The sequence below is a fragment of the Triturus cristatus genome, chromosome 9, assembly GCF_964204655.1.
Source record: "Triturus cristatus chromosome 9, aTriCri1.1, whole genome shotgun sequence".
Lineage (NCBI taxonomy): Eukaryota > Metazoa > Chordata > Amphibia > Caudata > Salamandridae > Triturus > Triturus cristatus.
Window position 1 is genome coordinate 1,147,652,980 of NC_140592.1, and position 19,590 is coordinate 1,147,672,569.

The window sequence follows — 19,590 nt, forward strand, 5'->3', positions numbered from 1 at the left end:
AGCACATGTTGGATACTGGATGGTAGGAGTGGGGCAGTTACTTGGGTACCAGGTTGGCAAGCAGTGCACTCAGTAGCAGTAGTATGCCTGGGAGGTGGCAGAAATTGCTTTTCTAGTTCGGCATACTCATAGTAGCTACCATAGACCCTCAGATGACTATCCCAGCAGGAGGCACCCTAGGCATTCATATCAAGGCAGGATGCCACACAGTCAAAGATGAAGGGCCATTGCAGCAGGTCTCTAGATCATCTCAGGAGGATATTAACCATACAGAACACTGTCTCACTGTTATATGGATCAAATGGTTGGTATCAAGCTGTGAAGTGGTCTGTGCAAATCTAGGGGTAATATGATGCTGTGAGAGCTACCTACCCTCACAATATCTTTTAGTCTTAAATTAACTTGTGGGGTCTCTGTGGTCAGGCCTGGCAGCTGGAAATTACTCGAAAAGTTATAAAACCGAAGGATCCCTCAATTAATAATACTTTCCTGTGCTTTAGTGAAGTATCTGCCTATTGACCCACCTTCCTAATATATTAAAGTGAATTTATAATTGTTGCAGTGTAACAAGTGCTAATGTTTAAAATCAAGATCTGTGATGTACAAATAAAAATTAGAACAGCAAATAATACAAACAGTGAGTGAAATTAGTAAAATGACAATTATTTACTTTTCAACATTGACTTTTACTGTTTGACCAGTACCCCATTCTTTCAACTTGCATTTATAAGCGCCGTCTCTCACCATTAAATGGGAAGTCACTGATGAGGCTGTCCGGTTCATAGAAGTTTGATATCTCCAGAAAGGCAAGGAGTTTACTACGGTATTCACCCAGTTCCCCCCCCTCGCTTCCAGCTGGGGCCAGAGGTAGACCTGTGGTCAAAGAATAAGAACATTAAACAAATGGCGCCACAATGACATGACAAGATGAGCCCAGAACTTATAGAATCATGTCAAGTTGTTCAGTTTGAGCCACATCAACCATTCTGACAAAGTCAAGAACTACAATCTTGGAGCCTAATGGGGATGCTCGTTTTGTACTAGGTGTGGGAAGTGGAGAAAATAGACAATTGGGGGAAACTGATGACCGCCCATTTGACAACTGAAGAAGTAAAAAATAGGAGGTATATTATGCATATCAATTCCATGTGAAGGAGATTCAAGAATAAAGGTTTATTTGCCAATGCTAGAGAGAAGTGAAATGTCTCCCAGAATCAATACAAATATTTGTCAGTATCTGGTCACCATATTGTCCATTTCTTGAGAGAAAAGCTTGTTCCACTCCATAATAATCTAAAAACATACTAAAGCTAGCTTCAGCATAATACTTCTGTTTAAATGACAAGACTTCTATGACTATGGTTAAGAAAACTTGTCTATATCCTTTATGCTGAGAAGCACATGTTCTGAAGTGTGGAAATGTTACATTAAAGACTATGCTGCTGCCAAAATCTGGCAAAAAAGAAAGGCAGTGTCCCTAAACAGCTATTGGTTTAAATATTCCTTTGGCTGGTATTGAACTTTCTCAGCCTCTTTGATGGGTAGGCTGGCACTTGGATCGCATTTACTGTTGCTGCTGGCACAGGTAGTGGGGACCAAGTAGCATCCTCTAAGAGACTGTCAATCCTAGGCACCCTGTTAAATATAGTCAAAGCTTTGGAAAATACACTGGCAATAAAGGTTTGTGCTAATACATCAAGAGGAACACAGAGATATCCTATTTAAGGATTGATCAGTATACTGTTCCATTGAGTTCAGCATCAGATTCTAAAAGTATACCTATTCAAAATGTTCACATTTCTTAATCTAGGGATCTAGGTAAGCAATGCTAAGTTTATAGAGCTAAGTCTGTGATGTAGGATTTGCCTGTTCAACTGAATCGCAGAGCCATGCAAGACACTGACCACTGGTGCACAAAACTAGGGCCCTGAAAGGACATCCTTAACCCTAGAAATCAGTTTGCAGAACGGGGAGAATGGGTGGGGTGGTAAGGAATCTATAACTAACTAATGTTTCTTACAGATATATCGTTACCGAAGGTAAGTAACTTGTTCATCTGAAAGAAACACGTTAGTTATAGATTCCTTACCTGGTAAAGGTTTGCAACGAAGCCCACGTAGCTGCCTGACAAAGGTCATTCAGAGGAACTCCACGTCCCAAAGCAGTAGTTGCCGTCGTCGCCCTGGTGGAATTGGCACGCAGCTCCACTGGAGGCTCTTTCTTTGCCAGAGAATAACAGGCTTTGATACACAAAATGTCCCATCGGGAGATAGTCCACTTGTGTTACGGCCCGACCTTTCTTGGTGCCAACGTAGCTAACAAAGAGCTGGTCATCCACCCGGAACCGTTTTGTGCAATACAGATAAAAGGAAAGCGCACGTTTTAGGTCCAGACGGTGGAGCCTCTCCTCTTTCGGAGGATGTGGAGGCGCAAAAAAGGTAGGCAAAGTTATGGTCTGCCAGATGAGAAAGGCAGTGACAACCTTGGGCAGGAAGTATGGACGAGACCTGAGAACCACCTTGTCCGTATGGAGAGACAGGAAAAGAGGCTTAGAGGAAAGGGCCTGGAGCTCACTCACCCGTCTGGCAGATGTGATGGCTACCAGGAAGGCAGTTTTAAGTGTCAGAAGCCTTAAAGGACAGTTGTGAAGCGGCTCAAAGGGAGCGCACATTTAAAAAGTTAAAACTAGATTCAAGCCCCACTGAGGCATAACGAAGGGGATAGGAGGAAAGAGAGGAGTTCTGCCTTTCAAGAAATGATTAACAAACGGGGACTTGAAAAGAGAAGGCTGATCCAGAAGCCGAAGGAAGGCAGAGATGGCCGAAAGATAGACTTTGATAGGGTAAACAGCCATCAGACTTTTACTCCGCATACCATTACAACGCAAGCGTAACAATGCATGCGCTGTAACAACGCATGCGCTGTAACAACGCATAGCCTTTACTACGCATGTTATTACAGCGCATGTGCTGTTACACCACAAGCGTTGTAATGCGATCCACATCGTTGTGAGGAAACTGAGGCTCTTTTGTTTCTTCACAACGGCGTGCACCGAGCATCGCCCCTTGGACGACACTGGAAGGAGAAGAGAGGAACCACGAGGAGAACGAGGTAAGAGGGGCTGTGTAGTTTTGAAGGGTTTAGGGTAGGGGGCGGGTCATGCGGGGGTCGTCTTTTTTGATTAAGGGTTGAGTTGTTGTGTTTGAGGAGTAGTGTTTTGGGGTTTAGGGTAGTGTCGTGGGTCGTGCAGGGTAGTGTTTGTGTGTAGAGACAGGAGTGGGGGTCGGGAGAGGGTGGTTTAGGGGGTAGTGTTTTAGGGATTAGGGTAGTGTTGGGGTGTCGTGCAGGATAGTGTTGGAGCGTAGGGAGCGGACAGGGGGAAGAGGGAGGGTCATGCAGGGGGCAGTGTTTTAGGGTTTAGGGTAGTGTTGTGGTGTTTGTGTAGTGTAGGGTAGTGTTTTAGGGTTTAGCGTACTGTCAGGTCGTGCAGGTAGTGTTAGATTGCAGGGACAGGACTGGGGGGTGGGGGAAGGTAGTGCAGGGGGGTGTTCGTGCAGGGTAGTGTTTGCGTGTATGAAAGGTCTGGGGTAAGGTGTAGTGTCGTGGTGGGGATAGTGTTTGAGGGATTGGGGTAGTATTTTTGAGTTTGTGTTGTGTACGGTAGTGTATTTGGATGTAGAATTTAGCGTAGTGTAGGGCTGTTTTTCAATACAAAAAAATGCGTGGAAAAAGTATGCGGGGTAAAGGGATCCGTTGTAATGACATTTTAAAAGCATTTCCAGGAACCTGCTATCTAATAGTATGTGTACAAAAAAATTGCATTGTAATGGTACTTGCGAACTAATAACTTTTTTGGTAATAGTATGCGTTGTTTTGCATTGCGGTGTATCGACATATATTCCTTTGATAGTGCCCAGAGAAGAGCCCTGCTGGGCGAAAGAAAGGAGGAACAAGAGAACTTCAGAAAGAGGGGCAGAAAGGGGATCCCCAGCCTTTGCTGTGCACCATGCCACAAACTTGTTCCACCATTAACAACACATGATACCTCTGTCACCATAAATCAAATAATCAACTTCTTGGAGAGGATTTTTATTTTTCCACTTCGTACATATAATATTCATAAACTACATTTCATGTTTTTCATCAAGATCTGTTCAGTGCTGTACAACTTTGACTCAAATGACAACGAAGACACTTAGGGAGACTTAACAACGAAATCAAATAGACAAATAGACAATCATGTACATCAACAATATCCACATGAAAAAGCAAAACCAATTCTGAATTTTCATATAAGGTTCCAGGGACTTATTCCTTTTGTCCTCACAGAATAGCAGTGTTTTAGAGTGCCAGAGGGAGGTAGCCTCCAAGGGTTAAGAAACCAGATTTTCGACACTATTCTTTAATGTCTAACAAATATTTTTGGAGACTTGACGTCGGTTTTGTTCCTTATGATTCTTTAGAAGGCTTGCCTCCTCGAGAAACCAACGCGTTTCGACCTTCTACATGGCACTTATTATGGAAGGTCTTCATCAGGGTAGACACATGTTTGTGCGGAGGACTGGGGATATCTAATGGAGAAAAACGGGGGGAGGGGGGGGAGACCGTGTTACTTGTGTAAGAACACGAATGGAGTTTTTTAAATATTTACAGGTGTATTGACTAATTAAAAACATGGTTATTCGTACGTACCATAGATATGTCTTACAGATGGTGAAGTTCTAACTTCTTGTAACTCCAGGCACATACGCTATTGGACTAAAGCAAGGGAGAACATCCAATCAATGAAGGGTGGCCATTCCGGCACCTGCGAAAATATATGTTTTTAATGTGCTGGAACATGTCATGGCTGGCAGGGAGTGCTCAATAAACGGACGGGCTTGTGTTGGTTATTAGTGACTAAAAGTGCTCCGACCGATCCTTGGTTCGCGAGTGTATTGAGGTGGCCATGCTGATTATGAGACGTTAGCGATACGTCATGTCGCGGGTGAGGCAAAGAGGTGGGCGTGATATTATGTTCAACAGATTTAGCACTCGTTTTACAAAGTTCATTGGGGGTGCATATTCTGTAGTGAACAGAGGATGTTCCACCTGTGGCAGATACTTAGTATAAATTTAGTGCCCAACAGAAACCTATCCCAAGGGGGTGAGGTGTTCGCAGGCTCCAACGGGGTCCGGGCTCTCGATTTCTATGGCTGCTACAGGTCTACATCGTGTGACTGGCATGCGAAAGAACACCTGTGCAGGATAATATATACGTGCCTGGTGTGCAGAAAAGATGACCAAACGACATATGGTCTTACCTAATTTAGCCGTGGTCGAAGTTCTCGTGTGTTGCGGTAGCTCCAAAACAGTAGAGCGGGGCTTCGCTTTCGCAAGTAAATTGCGTGACGGTTCACCAGGGAGCTCGAAGGCGGTCAATCATGCGAGTGTGGCGAAGTCTACTGCTACACTAACTTTACTAATATCCGCAAACGATCCGGAAGTGGTTTTCCTAGTTCCGGGTCCTGCGTGTGTGGGCTCGATCGAGGGCGTATGGGGGGGCGTGTCTGCATCAGCTGGAGGGCGTTCTGAAGGGCAGGCTGCCTGGTTTTTAAAGCAACCGGGCTAGTGAAACCTTGGTAGTCTCGCCTAGTGTTCTTAGCGGGACAATAAAGTTAACTGAATTTTTTTTTTAATGTACCTCGACTCGCACCCGTTGGTTGTGTAATCAAATCAGTGACTAACCTCACCCATGGTGGATGGTACAACTCAAACACCTGTTAGGGGATGTTAGGACAATTATCCACTCTCCAGGGGAGAGTGATTTGGGGTCGGATGATTTTCCGAGATCTTAAAAGGCTGGTAGTCCTAACATAGTACATATGGCATAGTCGAATTCAACACTGGTTTGGTGAATATTGCACTTATAATCAGAAAAGAAAGCCTTGGGAGTGACAAACAAAGGGAGTTATTTAAAAGGTTGTTTGACTTCTGTTAATCTGTTCAAATTCTGATTGTCCCAGTATCCCTAACTGTCCCGTATATACTAATTATCAAACTTGTTCCACCGGCAGGCGTATACCGTCTTAGTGGAGGGATGCTTGGCTGCCAGGATTACATCCTAAACTTCGGGTGGCAGGTCAAAACACGTCAACTGCGCCGCTCAAACTCAACGCAAGGAGGTGGAGGCTGGACAGGTTCGGGTGGAGGACCGTCCCCTGCTGCTGCGATAGAAGATCCTGCCGAAGAGGCAGTCTGATCGGAGGATCAATGGCCATGTTGAGCAGCTCAGGATACCAGACTCTTCGTGCCCAATCCGGAGCCACAAGAAAGACTTGGGCCCGGTCGCGCCTGATCTTCTTCAGCACTCTGGGCAGAAGTTTGTATAAGCTGAAAGGCGTACAACAGTCCGCAACTCCACTTGCGACAAAAAGCGTCACCTAGCGAGTGCCGCCTTGGAAATTCCAACGTGCAGAATTGATGACATTGCGCGTTCTCTACAGTGGCGAATAAATCTAACCAATGCTCTCCCCACTGTCGATAGAGACCTTGCACCACCTCCGAGTGAAGACGACATTCGTGATCCATCATGCACCTGCGGCTGAGTTTGTCTGCCCTGGCGTTCAGGGAAACTGCCAGGTGTTGAATCACCAGGGATATGCCCTAATGTTCCAGCCATGTCCAGAGGCGTAGGGCCTCCTGACAGAGGGTCCACGACCCCACCCCGCCCTGTTTGTTGCAGTACCACATGGCGGTGGGTTTGTCCGTGAACACCTGCACTACTCTTCGCCGGACAGATGGAAGGAATGCCTTCAGTGCAAGACTGATCGCCCAAAGTTTCAGAAGGTTGATGTGGGGCCCGGACTCCGCCGGAGACCAGAGGCCTCTGATCTCCGCCTCTCCCATGTGGCCGCCCCATCCCAGAAGGGATGTGTCCGTCACCACCATGTGCTCTGGTTGGGGAAGGGAGAGGGATCTGCCGTTGACCCAATCCTGGTACGTGAGCCACCACTGCAACTGTCGAGCATGTCCTCCGAGATCTGGACACAATCTGACAGTTTCTCCAGATGCTGCGCCCACTGGAACTACAGGTCCCACTGCATAGCCCACATATGCCACCTGGTATGATCGACCAGCAGGATGCAGGAGGCCATGAGGCGCAGCAGCATGAGGGTCATCCTGACTGAAACCCAGGATAGACGCTGAAATATCGGAATCATAACCCGTATATCCCGGACTCGCTGTTCAGGAGAATAAACTCGAAACTGCGTCATGTCCAGAACCGCTCCAATGAAGAGGAGCTTCTGAGAGTGACTTCGGCACATTGATGGAGAACCCCAGCGAACGCAGGAGGTCGGCCGTAGTCTGGAGGTGGGAGACAACTGCCTGGGGCGAGCCCGCCTTCAACAGGTGGGCATCGAGATAGGGGAAGACTGGAACCCCTGATCTGCGCAGATGAGCTGCGACCACCGCCATCACCTTTGTGAACACCCGAGGGGCGCTGGTAAGGCCAAAGGGGAGCACGGTAAACTGAAAATGCTCATGGCCTACCATGAACCGCAGGTAACACCTCTGTGCCGGCAGGACGGGGATGTGCAAATAAGCGTCCTGCAAGTCTAACGCTACCATCCAGTCTCCAGGGTCGGGGGCAAACGAGAACTGAGCGAGTGTCAACATCTTGAACTTCTCCTTCCGGAGGAAGCGTTTGATGTTCCTGAGATCCAAGATAGGACGCAGGCCATTGTCCTTCTTGAGTACCAGAAAGTAGTGGGAGTAGCAACCAGGACCTACTGCTGGGGCAGGAACGCGCTCGATGGCTCCCTTGGCCAAGAAAGCCAAAACATTCTGTTAGAGACGTGCCAGGTGATCCTCCGACATGCGGTGGTATTGAGGTGGCATGGCTGGTAGCCTCGAAAGGGAGGGAGTAGCCCCTTCGGACTATTTGCAAAACCCATCTGTCTGATGTGATGGTGCGCCAGTTTGGGAGGTGATGGCGAATCCTGCCGCCCACTGGCGTTTGATGGGCCTGAAAGGTCGGACTAGGAGGGTTTTGAGGCTGCTGCAGAGGGGGGTTGGTGGACTGGCCCGCCCGCTGGCCCCCTGAACCACGGCATTGCTTCCCATGTCTCCGGCCGCGCGAAGGTTGGGACCCGGAAGCCATACCTCTGAGGACAGTGACGGTCCCCGTGGTGGGATGGGCACTGATGGGCATTTTCTCCCGAGTGGGGTTCCCTCGAGAGGTAGTGTCTGACCGGGGTACAAACTTCATTTCCAAGTGTATGAAGTCCCTGTGGCAGGAGTGTGGGGTAACCTACAAGTTTACCACTCCTTACTACCGCCAAGGAAATGGGTTGGTTGAACGATTCAACCGAACCGTAAAAGGCATGATTAAGGGTTTGAGGAATCTATGAGGCGTAAGTGGACGTCCTCTTACCATGACTGCTGTTTGCATACCGTGAGGTGCCGCAGAAAGCTCTAGGGTTCAGTCCCTTTGAGCTTCTCTATAGTCACCCCGTGAGAGGTCCTCTGAGTCTGGTCAAGGAAGGTTGGGAGCAATCTCCCAGGAAACCTCCCCAGGATGTATGTAGCTATATGCTGGCCTTTAGGAACCGGACTAGGCGTTTCAGACAACTCACTGAGGCGAATCTGGTAGCCAGCCAGGAGGAGATGAAGCGGTGGTACGACCAGAATGCCACTCTGGTAGAGCTTCAGCCTGGTCAGAAAGTGTGGGTCATGGCCCCAGTGGAGCCCTGCGCGCTCCAAGATAAGTGGACCGGACCATTTGAGGTGGTGGAGCGCAAAAGTCCGGTTACCTACTTGGTGGACTTGCAGTCTCCCATGAACCCCTTGCGAGTCCTGCATGTCAATCGCCTGAAGCCCCACTTGGAGAGGTCCGAAGTGGGCATGCTCTTAGTGACAGATGCTGGAACGGAGGAGGAGACTGAGCCTCTTCCTGACCTCCTGTCGGTGACAGAGCAAGATGGGCCAGTGAATGGTGTAAACCTCTCTTCCACCCTGACCCCCTGAGCAACAGAATGACTGTTGGCAGTTGCTGGGACAGTTTTCCGATCTCTTCTCCCTGATCCCCAGTGTCACTGATTGGTGCATCCAGGATGTGGACACTGGAGACAGTCTTCCTGGTCCCAAAGGTGCCGCACCGGGTGCCACGCCAGAACTCTGGTTCTGTGTGGACTACCGAGGGCTCAATTCAGTCACGAGGACTGACGCGCACCCCATCCCCAGAGCTGATGAGCTCATCGATCGGTTAGGGGCTGCCCGGTACCTCAGCACGTTTGACCTAACGTCTGGATACTGACAGTTCGCCTTGACTGATGGGGCAAGAGAGAGGTCAACATTCTCCACACTAGATTGGCACTACCAGTTCCGGGTTATGCCCTTTGGAATGAAGAATGCCCCTGCCCCTGCCACCTTTCAGAGGTTGGTCAACCAGGTGTTGGCTGGACTGGAAGAGTTCAGTGCCGCCTACCTGGATGACATTGCAGTGTTCAGCGCCAGTTGGGAAGAACATCTTCGCCACCTCTGGGAAGTGTTGATGGCGCTGCGGAGGGCAGGCCTCACGATCAAGGCGAGTAAGTGCCAGATCGGGCAGGGTTCCGTGGTGTACTTGGGACACCAGGTTGGGAGCGGCCAGGTGGCGCCCCTACAGCCCAAGATTGAAACCATCCTGACTTAGGAACCCTCCAAAACCCAGACAGAGGTGAGAGCTCTTTTAGGACTCACTGGGTATTACAGGAGGTTTGTCAAGGGGTATGGCAGCATTGTTGCACCCTTGACAAAGCTGACTTCCAGGAAGCAACCCAAGAAAGTGATTTGGACTGACACCTGTCAGAAAGCTTTTGAGGCCCTGAAAACTGCTATGTGCACGGAGCACGTGCTCTTGGCACCCAACTTCTCCAGAGAGTTTATCGTTCAGACAGACGCTTCAGAGCATGGTGTGGGGGCGGTTTTGTCACAGATGAATGAGGAGGGCCTAGATCAACCCATAGCCTTCATCAGTAGGAGGTTACTTCCACGGGAACAGAGGTGGAGTGCGATTGAGCGTGAGGCATTTGCTATGGTCTGGGCACTGGAAAAGCTGAGACCATACCTGTTTGGGACTCCCTTCCAGGTTCAGACAGACCACAGGCCCCTCAGATGGTTGATGCAGATGAGGGATGAGAATCCAAAGCTGTTGAGGTGGTCCATTTCCCTACAGGGTGTGGACTTCATGGTGGAACACCGCCCTGGTACAGAACACACCAATGCTGATGGTCTGTCCAGATTTTTCCGCCTTAGTGATGAGAACTCCCAGGAAGTAGGGTAGTTCTCCCCACATTTCAGCTGGAGGGGACATGTGTTATACCTGGCACCTTGGCGTGGGTCTCCGTTCCATTTTTTGCTGTTGCCTTATGTGTTTTTGCTGGTGTTAGATGCTTTGGACACTGCCACCTCTGTCCAGTGCCACAGTGCAAGTGCTCCCTATGGTTAATTGATGTATGGATTAGTGATTCCATGATTGGCTAGTTTGGTTTACCTGTCAGACCCTAGTACAGTGCACCAGGAGTGCCCAGGGCTTGTAATCCAAATGCTGCTGGTGGGCTTGCAGCACTGGCTGTGCCACCCACAGAAGCAGCCTGTAAAAGTGAGTCTCAGGTCTGCCATTGCAGAGCCTGTGTGCAGTCTGGTACTGCCATGCTGACTGGGCAAGTGCACCCACTTGCCAGTCCCTAAACCTTCCCTTTTCTTCATATCAGACACCCCTAGGGTAGGCCCAAGGGCAGGGTGCATTGTAAGTATAAGGTAGGACATGCCCTGGTGTGTGTGCGTGTGTGTGGCATGTCCTAATAGTGAATTACAGCCATTTTCGTTTTTCACTATTGCAAGGCTACCTGTTCCCCATAGACCAGAATGGGCAGTTTGATTATTACATCTTATAATCCTAACTGACTCATGGAACTAGGTAGAAATTAGAGTTTAGTATGCCTGAACTCAGAATGATAAAATACACCTTTTAGTTAAGTTGGTTTTAACAATCTGTGTTTGAAAATACTACGTTTAGAAAGTAGGTATTTTCTTGTCTAACCATCCAAGCCTGCCTCTGCTAGGTTGTGTATTCCTTGTCTGGAGTTTGAGTGACAGGGGTTAGGGGATTCCAGGAGACAGGGTGAGTCAGGACAGGGCTGACTAGAAAGATCTGCATGTAGATGGGTGGGAGGAGTTGCACCTGGGACCTGAATAGGGCTGTGCCTTCCCTCCACAATGCTGGCTCCACCTCCTGTGGTGCGTCTGATGTATCTGCCCTGCACTGTGAAAGGAAAGGAGGAGTCATGTCAACAAAGTGCTCCAGGACTGACCAGAACTGGTTTGGACTAGGCAAAGGCCTCTCTGCCTTCAGAGAACAAAGAGAAACGGAGTATAAATATTGGGAACAAACCCAAGAACTTTATATCACTTTGGGAAACAAGAAGAAACCTTGGCTGAGGAGAGGAACCAGAGAGACTGAGGAGTGACTATCCCTAAGCTGAAGTGCTGCTTGGGGGATTGGCCTGCAGTGGTTGCCTAAACTGCCAAAGAAAGGAGAGAGGAACTTTGTGTGTACTTTCATCAACTTGTAAAGGATCTCCAAGGGCTTGAGAGAGCTTGCCTCCTGCTGAAGTCTCAGGGACAACAGACTTCACCCACCAGCTCCCCAAGAGTTCTTTTGGAAGTGACTGCTACTGTGCGAGGCTTTCTGAAGGACTGCGTGTCACAAGGAGCTGGAAGAGCGACTCACGAAGAAGCGTGTCACCGGCGCAGCCGCTGTCGTCGCATCACCGAAGAGGATAGACGTCGCATCAGATGCCACCGAATCAACGGAGAAGCGTGTCACCACCGTTGCAAGTAACACATCGTTGCTGAAGCATCTCGCAGCACCAGAGAAGAGTATCGACGTCGAATCAGATACCGCCGCATCACCGGGAACCGTGTCGCAGGGCCTGTCGCAGCTCAGAAGAATCGTTGAGTCACCGCAGGGCCACCGAAGCGCCTCACATCGCCGGAGAAGAGGATCGACGTCGCATCAGATGCCGCCGCATCACAGAGAAGCGTGTGGCAGGGCCTGTCCCGGCTCAGAAGTATCGTTGAGTCGCCGCACGGCCGTCGGGCGTGCACGCATCGTGACGCATCAAGAAGACGACGCCACCTTTGTCGCATTGTACCGGATCTTCATCGCATCACGGCGTTGCGTGCCGCATCGCCACGAATGCGCAGTAAGAAACCGATGCATCACCTCCCCTTGCAAAGAAGAACGACTCATCCCCTACGCAGCAGTAGGGACCAGACGCATCAACGTTCTTGCGTCTAAGGAACCAACACATCACCTTCCCTGCAACACTTTCGTTGTATAGCGTTACGAATTCCAAGGTACATTGAACTCAAAGTGTCGCATTTTAACATCTAAAGAGAACTAAGCTAATTCTACCATTTTAAATACAGTATTGCGGATTTTTGTCATTCATGGTCTTGTGTTAATCTTTATTAAGAATACTTATTTTTAATATACAGCTTGTGTGGTGTCCATCTGTATTGTTGTCACTGGGTTACTGTATGTGTTCACAAATGCTTTACACACTGCCTCTGAGATAAGCCTGTCTGCTCGTGCCAAGCTACCAAGGGGGTGAGCAGGGGTTATTTTAGGAGTGTACCCCCTTCCCCTGACTAGATGCAGGGGTCCCTATTAGTCAAAGGTACCTACCTCTGCCAACTAGAGACCCCCAAATCTAACAATGTGCTCTTGGAAGTGCAGGCTTTGAGCACCAAGCTGTCCGGGGTGGGGTGTTGGGAGATAAAAGTGCGGTCACCCGGGCGGTGACGTTGGGCAATCATCCTACCCACGGACGCCCCCGTGTTGGGCCTGGACCACGTGTCCAAAAGGACATTGGTAAGGGCCTCATTAAACGGCTCCGAAGAGCTTACTGCCGGCTGAAGCACCTCTGTCAGGAGGTTAGTCTTGACTGCCACCGCGGAAAGCTCGAGGTTGAGGTACTCGCCCGCCCTACGCAACAGCACTGCTTATGACGCTCTCTCCTCCGTAGCCACGGTAGGAGGAAACAACATGCCAAGGTCAGGGGATGTGTCAAGACCACTGGCATCCCCCAGTTCCTCTCTCTAGTCCTGCTCAGATTCCATCTGATCAGTTAAAGGGTCTCCTGACCCCTCCCAGTCCTCCTCCTCATCCTCAGGTTGCCAATCTGGCCGAAAACGGACCCCAGGAGTGAATGGGGCACAAAAACCCCACTCTACGCCAGTCCGGCTCCAGGTCCAGATCAGTATGGAGGCCGGGGTCAACGCTAGCCAGGGACATGATCGGCGTTGGGTGCGGTGCCGGAGGAAGCAGCGCTGGTGGTGGTGTTATAAGGTCAACCATCGCCGATCCGGATCCAGGTCTGGATCCAAGGGGGGGCCTGTGGCCGGAGCCAACGGCGGAAAAGGCCTAGGCCCCAGACCCAGAGTGCGAAGACTTCAATGACGGACAAGTGGTGATGGCTCCTCGACCTCCCTTGCGACCGGGACCTCGAACAGCGCAGAGCCGACTGCTGGCGCTCACGCAGCTTTCGGGACTGCTCCCTTCGGTGCCATCGACCGGCAGTCGAAGCACGACTTGGGGTCGTGGTCGTGCTCCAGGCAAAAGAGGCACACGCGGTGCGGATTCATAACAGACATCATTCGATTACAGGAACCGCATGCCTTGAAGCCGGGCATCCCTCGTGCACCAGGAGTTGATGGACTAAAAAAATTAAGTCGACTAAAGTCGATAAAAAGTCAGTCAAAAAGTGACTGGAGGTACCGCTCTCTCCGGATGTGCGCTGGGTTGCGGGGAAAAAGAAAGAACGGACATCAGCGCGCGAGGGTGGCATCTAAGTAGCTACACCAACGTCATCATGGCGACCACGACGCCAACGACGGCCGCAGAGCCGACCGACGCCACCCTCCGACGCGCAGAGGTACTGCTGACGAAAAATCTTTCCGGATCCAGTCTGATGCCTGGGGTTAATTCTAAGGTAAGGAATCTATAACTAACGTGTTTCTTTCAGATCCTTCATCAGAAACATCAGGATAACATTTTCACTGACACATAAAATAGCCTACACAGATGCATATTATTACTGGAATCCAAACAAAACATTGCACAGATATAGAACAAATGAATGGTAACATCTGTTATTTTCACACTACCAGCAGTAAGTCTCATTCATATCTGGCATCACCCCCAGTTTTAATTTTATCAACTGGTTGATGACTGGTTGAGGAAGAGAGCAAACATCTATTGCATCACTTTTGCAAAATATTGAGCAACCTATAGAAGCTTAATATTTTGTCCCATTTACTTTTACATACAAACTCCATAGATGGCATAGCCTTCTCTTTTAATAGCAATACTTATAAGAAGCCCCAGAACCAATGGAGCTTGCTTCATGCCAACTACGTAGAATCCCACTGGCTACAGCAGTTCATAAAAAATACTCTTGACCATGAACCGAATGCCTGCCAATAAGCCTCAAGGAGACTGAGCTCGAAATATGTGGCCTCTAGTGCTGGAGAATTCATAATCGATTGCATCTTCTTAAAATGTATCTTATTCTTTATTCTGCACCATACCTCAAGCCATTAATGCTTTGGTACTTTATCATAACAGACAGCAGCTGCTCTCAAGGTGTGCTAGCACTACTACCTTAAACTTTGGACAGAGGACTACAAGTGTGCTACCTGGAAATACTGAAACTTATCAGAATTTAAGAGACATCCAAATGGTTTCAAGAAGGAGTGTATAAAAAATGGGACAATAATGCATCTGAGACTGTAGATTAGAAAACCATAAGTGAACACCAAAGGTTCTATCATAAATATCCTTGTAATACCATTTATGGAGGAAACTGGAGTTTCTGCCTGTGGCTGAATTACCAGTGGTGTGTTTAAGTTGTACTTCCTTGCCCACTCACATTTTGGCTGGTAAAACCTTTTTGCATGAGTGCAGGGGAAACAGCCAAGATAAACATGTTGAAATCGTGCAGAAACACATTTTCACTACCATTTCCTTTTTTGAGGGTTACAAGTTGCAAACCCTCTGGATTTTAACCCCAGGGAAATATCAATACCTGTAGAACTAGTTGCTTACCCAGAGGGAAATATCGTGCCCATTTTCTTGTGCACTCTTAATCAGTCGCACAGACAAAAATTGAGTATGTCCAAAAGAACGCGAAAGCTATACACGTGTTAAGTACACCAATGGAGGATAAAGATGTCGAATGGAGGAAAATCATGGTTAACGGATATCAAATTCTGAGTCTGTACGTATTTGTGAAACAAGACTGGAGAAAAAGTGCATATAATAATGACTGCCATATAACTTCTAATTTAAATACCACAGACATAATTTGGCCAGTTTAATTGAGATGAATGTAAAGGTTGCAAGAGTAATACAAAGGGATTCCAGAAGTTAATTTTAAATCAGAGCTACCCTCTCTTCCCTCTCCCCCACATTCCAGTGCACTCAAATGGCATACCATCAGATGACACAAAATATTCCTTCATCAACATCTGCACCTTCTCACAGTAAAGCTTGATCAGGCAATTATGGAACTCTGGGCCAGTCTCTTCCCAGATATGAATGATGTGCTCCTGAAAGGAAAGACAAGAAAAATTACTCTCATCATCTCATTGTTCTCAGATCACGACCATGATACTCTGATATGTCCCAACACACTAGCTTTAAAATCTTTGTTAGAAATGGGGGTCTCTAGTTGGCAGTCTGTATGCACCCTGTCCAAATAGGGAACCAGACGCTAGTCAGGGTAAGGGGATCACACAACTAAGAGGCAATATGTAAAGCATTTGTATATATACACAAAGTAACAGTGAAAACACTACAAATTGAGTCCACACCAGTTTATAACAATAGCCAATATTTAGCTGAACAAAACAAGACCAAAACAACAAACATCCAACATACACCAGTAAAGATATCACTCTTCAAAGGTTAAGCAAATGTAGTCCACAGAACTCTATGGATGCGTCACTTTTAGCACAAAGCCCTGGAATAAGTCGAAATTCAAAGACGAAAACAAGTGCAAGGGAGGTGAGGCACTGGAAAAACAAATCGATGCGTCTGTTCCTTACTCCCAGGGGAGGTGATGCGTCGGTTCCTTACTCCCAGGGGAGATGATGTGTTGGTTCCTTACTCCCAGAAGAGGTGATGCGTCGAACTTCAGATACGTGGTTTTGGTTCCTTACTGCTGGGCAACATCGATGAAGAGACAGCAAAGTAAGATGCGTTGAAAATCCAGACACACTGTCGAAGTAGGCGCTGCGTCGATTTCCCAGCAGCAAGGTAGGGACTGCTTCGGAGTGGGAGCAGGTGCCACCGACGTCGGTGACACAGTGCTTGGGCTGTGATGATTTTTCAGCCGCACTGGAGTTGGCACCACTTGGCATGTCAGGGCTCTCAGCAGAAGAGCCCAGACACTGGTAGGTGAAATCTTTGATGGCCCTGAGACTTCTTACGGAAGGAGAGCACGCACAAGCCCTTGGAGACCCTTGGAAGCAGGCTGTAGAAAGCACAGTAGAAAGCACAGTCCAGTCCTTTCACTCCCAGGACAGAAGCAGCAGGCCAGCACAACAAAGCAACAGGCAGTGTGTGAGTCGCTACAACAGCATCCAACTCATTTTCCTGGCAGTCCAGAAGTATTCTGATTTGAGTGTCAGAGGTCCAATACGTATACACCTTTCTGCCTTTGAAGAAGGCCTGCTTTAAAGGAATGTCTTTCTAGTTCACAAGACCCTGCCTTTCCCCGACTTGGCTCCAGACACACAACATGGGCTGGAGACCACTTTGTGAGAGGACAGGCACAACCCTATGCAGCTATCAGTGAGAACTCCTCCCACCACTCTAGCTTAGGAAGGCCCATCAGCCTGGTGATGGCCCATCAGGATATGCAAAGCAAACCTCAGCTCCCTTTGTGTGACTGTCTAGAGTGAATGCACAAGAGCCCAACTGTTATCCAGACAGTGCCATTTTCAAACATGCAATTGAAAAACCAACTTCACCAAAAGATGTACTTTTAAATTGTGAGTTCAGAGACCCCAAGCTCCAAATCTGCATCTGTTCCCAATGGGAAATTACACTTATTTCAAGGCAATCCCTGTGATACCCTATGGATGAGAGAGTCCTTGCAATATGAAAAACGATATTATCAGTATTTCACTATTAGAACATGTAAAACACAACAGTACATATCCTACCTTTTAAGTCCACTGCACCCTGCCCATGCGGCTGCCTTAGGCCTACCTTAGGAGTGACTTGCATTAAGCAAAAGGGAATGTTTGGGCCTGGCAAGTGGGTACATTTGGCAGTTAGAAATGCAAGTTCAAAACTACATACACTGCAGTGGCAGGCCAAGGCATGTTTGCAAGGCTACTCATTTGGGTAGCACAATACAATTGATTTACAGGCCCTGGGCACACCAGGGGAACTTTACTAGGGACTTACTAGTAAATCAAATATGCCAATCATGGATAAACCAAACGCAATTACAATTTACAAGGGGAGCACTTGTACTTTAGCACTGGTCAGCAGTGGAAAAGGGCCCAGAGTCTTAAAACCAGCAAAAACATAATGTAGCACACAGTCAAAACAGGAGGTGAGGAGCAAAAAGACAGGGGGAATCACTCCAAAAGATGACAGGTCTAACAATCTTCTGGGCTCACTGGCTCAAAATTAAATATCGTAACATTTCTATATTCAATTACTGCCACAGATAATGAGGTCCGTGCATGCAAAGAAAGTCAAACCAAACAAGTCACAATTGAAATCTTTTCATTGTGAACTATCTAAAACATATTAGGAAATATAATATAAGCACTCACCAAGTATGGAATAGCTAGTGGTTTGAAGTTCTCCATCAAGAAATTAAGTACCTCTTTGCGTGGTAGAGCTTCCACTTCGGGGAGATCTTCCGTAAATATCTGCCAAAGACAAAGATCAGTGCACCCTTGAAGCTTCTAGATAAATGTACTGAAGGAGACAGTTAAGTAAGAACTATGGATTCTCATTTAGCTACCCTTGTCCTAAATTGAGGAAGGATACTGAAATAACAATTTCTACTGGGATATGATTTAAATAAAATACATTTAATACTAGTAAATAAACTAGTATCAACATATGCTTGTCAAACCATTGCTGTATATAGTGGATACAAATATTTACTTTATACACATTATGAAGTTCACTTATGAGTGTCTTCTGAATACAAACAAGTGCAGAGCAAGCATTGGCAACGTGCCATGAAAAAACAGGAAGGGCGAAAATGCATTTTGGCTTTCAAATTTGAAGTCAAACCAATTGAAACTGGTGATTTTTTAAATCCGTTTTCAATAGATCAGCTTGTGGAAAGTTTCACCCACAAGTAGCTAAAACCCCAGTATATATACAAAACCACTATATTTGTATGATTTTCTGACTTGAGGCTAACAAATTGCTCAAGGCTTTCCACAAGCAATGAGCTATTGTGAATATTGGTTCTTGTAGGCTAGCATTCACAGGAAAAAAGCGCAAATGATGTTCTAATTCTTTGACCAGATGCCATAAAATACCAACAAAAAACAAGTTACTTACCTTCGGTAACACCTTATTAGGTAAAGACTATCTAGCCGCAGAATTCTTACCTTAGGTGTCAGACTGGATCCTGACATTTTTCAGCAGTACCCTTGCGCGTCGGTAGGTGGCATTGTTCAGCTTCACGCACCGTTATCCGAGCTGGAAATACCCATATAGACACCACCCAGCATGCCGACGTCAGCTACTTTTGAGACTCTCCATGCCAGGAGTGAAGAGCCACAATGAGAGCTGACATGCTAACACCCTGAGAAGGGTGCCCCTTGAAGTGCAATCGACTTGCAGGGAAGGGAGGATGGAACGGTCAGTAAGGAATCTGCAGTTAGATAGAGTCTATACCAAATAAGGCATTACTGAAGGTAAGTAAGTTGTTAATCTAACAGAGAAGTCTAGCCGCAGATTCCTTACCTTAGAATAGATGCCCAAACAATGCCTCCCCGGAGGCGGGGCTGAAAACCCAGTATAAACCAAAAAGTCCTGGAAAGTGCCAGTCGCGATGGACCAGACTGTCCAGACAGTAATGTTTGGTAAATGTATGCAAAAATGCCCACTTTGCTGCCTGACAGATGTCCAGGAGAGGGACTCAGTGGGTTAATGCAGTGGTTACAGCTTTAGCCCTGGTGGAATAAGCACACAAACTCTCTTGGCCAATGAGCAGAAGATCTTGATGCAGAGCACTATCAATCTTGAGATGGTCCATTTCTGCACAGCCTTCACTTTCTTAGTTCCTATGTACCCCTTGAAGAGTTGATCGTCCACCCAGTATTCTTGCGTGCAATGAAGGTAGAACGCCAATGTATTTTTAGGCCCAGACGGTGGAGTCTCTCCTCCTCTTCGGTGAGATGAGGTGGAGCAAAGTATGTAGGCAGGGTGATGTTCTGGCCTACACTGAAGGGAGGCACAACCTTTGGAAGGAAGGCGGTAGGTGTCCTGAGGACCAGCTTATTCGGGTAGAAGGT

The 19,590-nt window shown here is 47.7% G+C and overlaps 1 protein-coding gene across 1 annotated transcript in view; it reads right to left on the reverse strand.

Moving 5' to 3' along the window:
• Positions 1-19,590, reverse strand: part of VPS39 (VPS39 subunit of HOPS complex) — a 341,156-nt gene that overhangs the window by 61,377 nt on the left and 260,189 nt on the right. The window contains exons 17-19 of the mRNA XM_085627090.1: positions 17,884-17,982; positions 15,525-15,639; positions 745-873 (exon numbers count right to left, since the gene is read on the reverse strand). Coding sequence (XP_085483216.1) covers positions 745-873; positions 15,525-15,639; positions 17,884-17,982 — 343 coding nt within the window. The remainder of the gene's footprint in view (positions 1-744; positions 874-15,524; positions 15,640-17,883; positions 17,983-19,590) is intronic.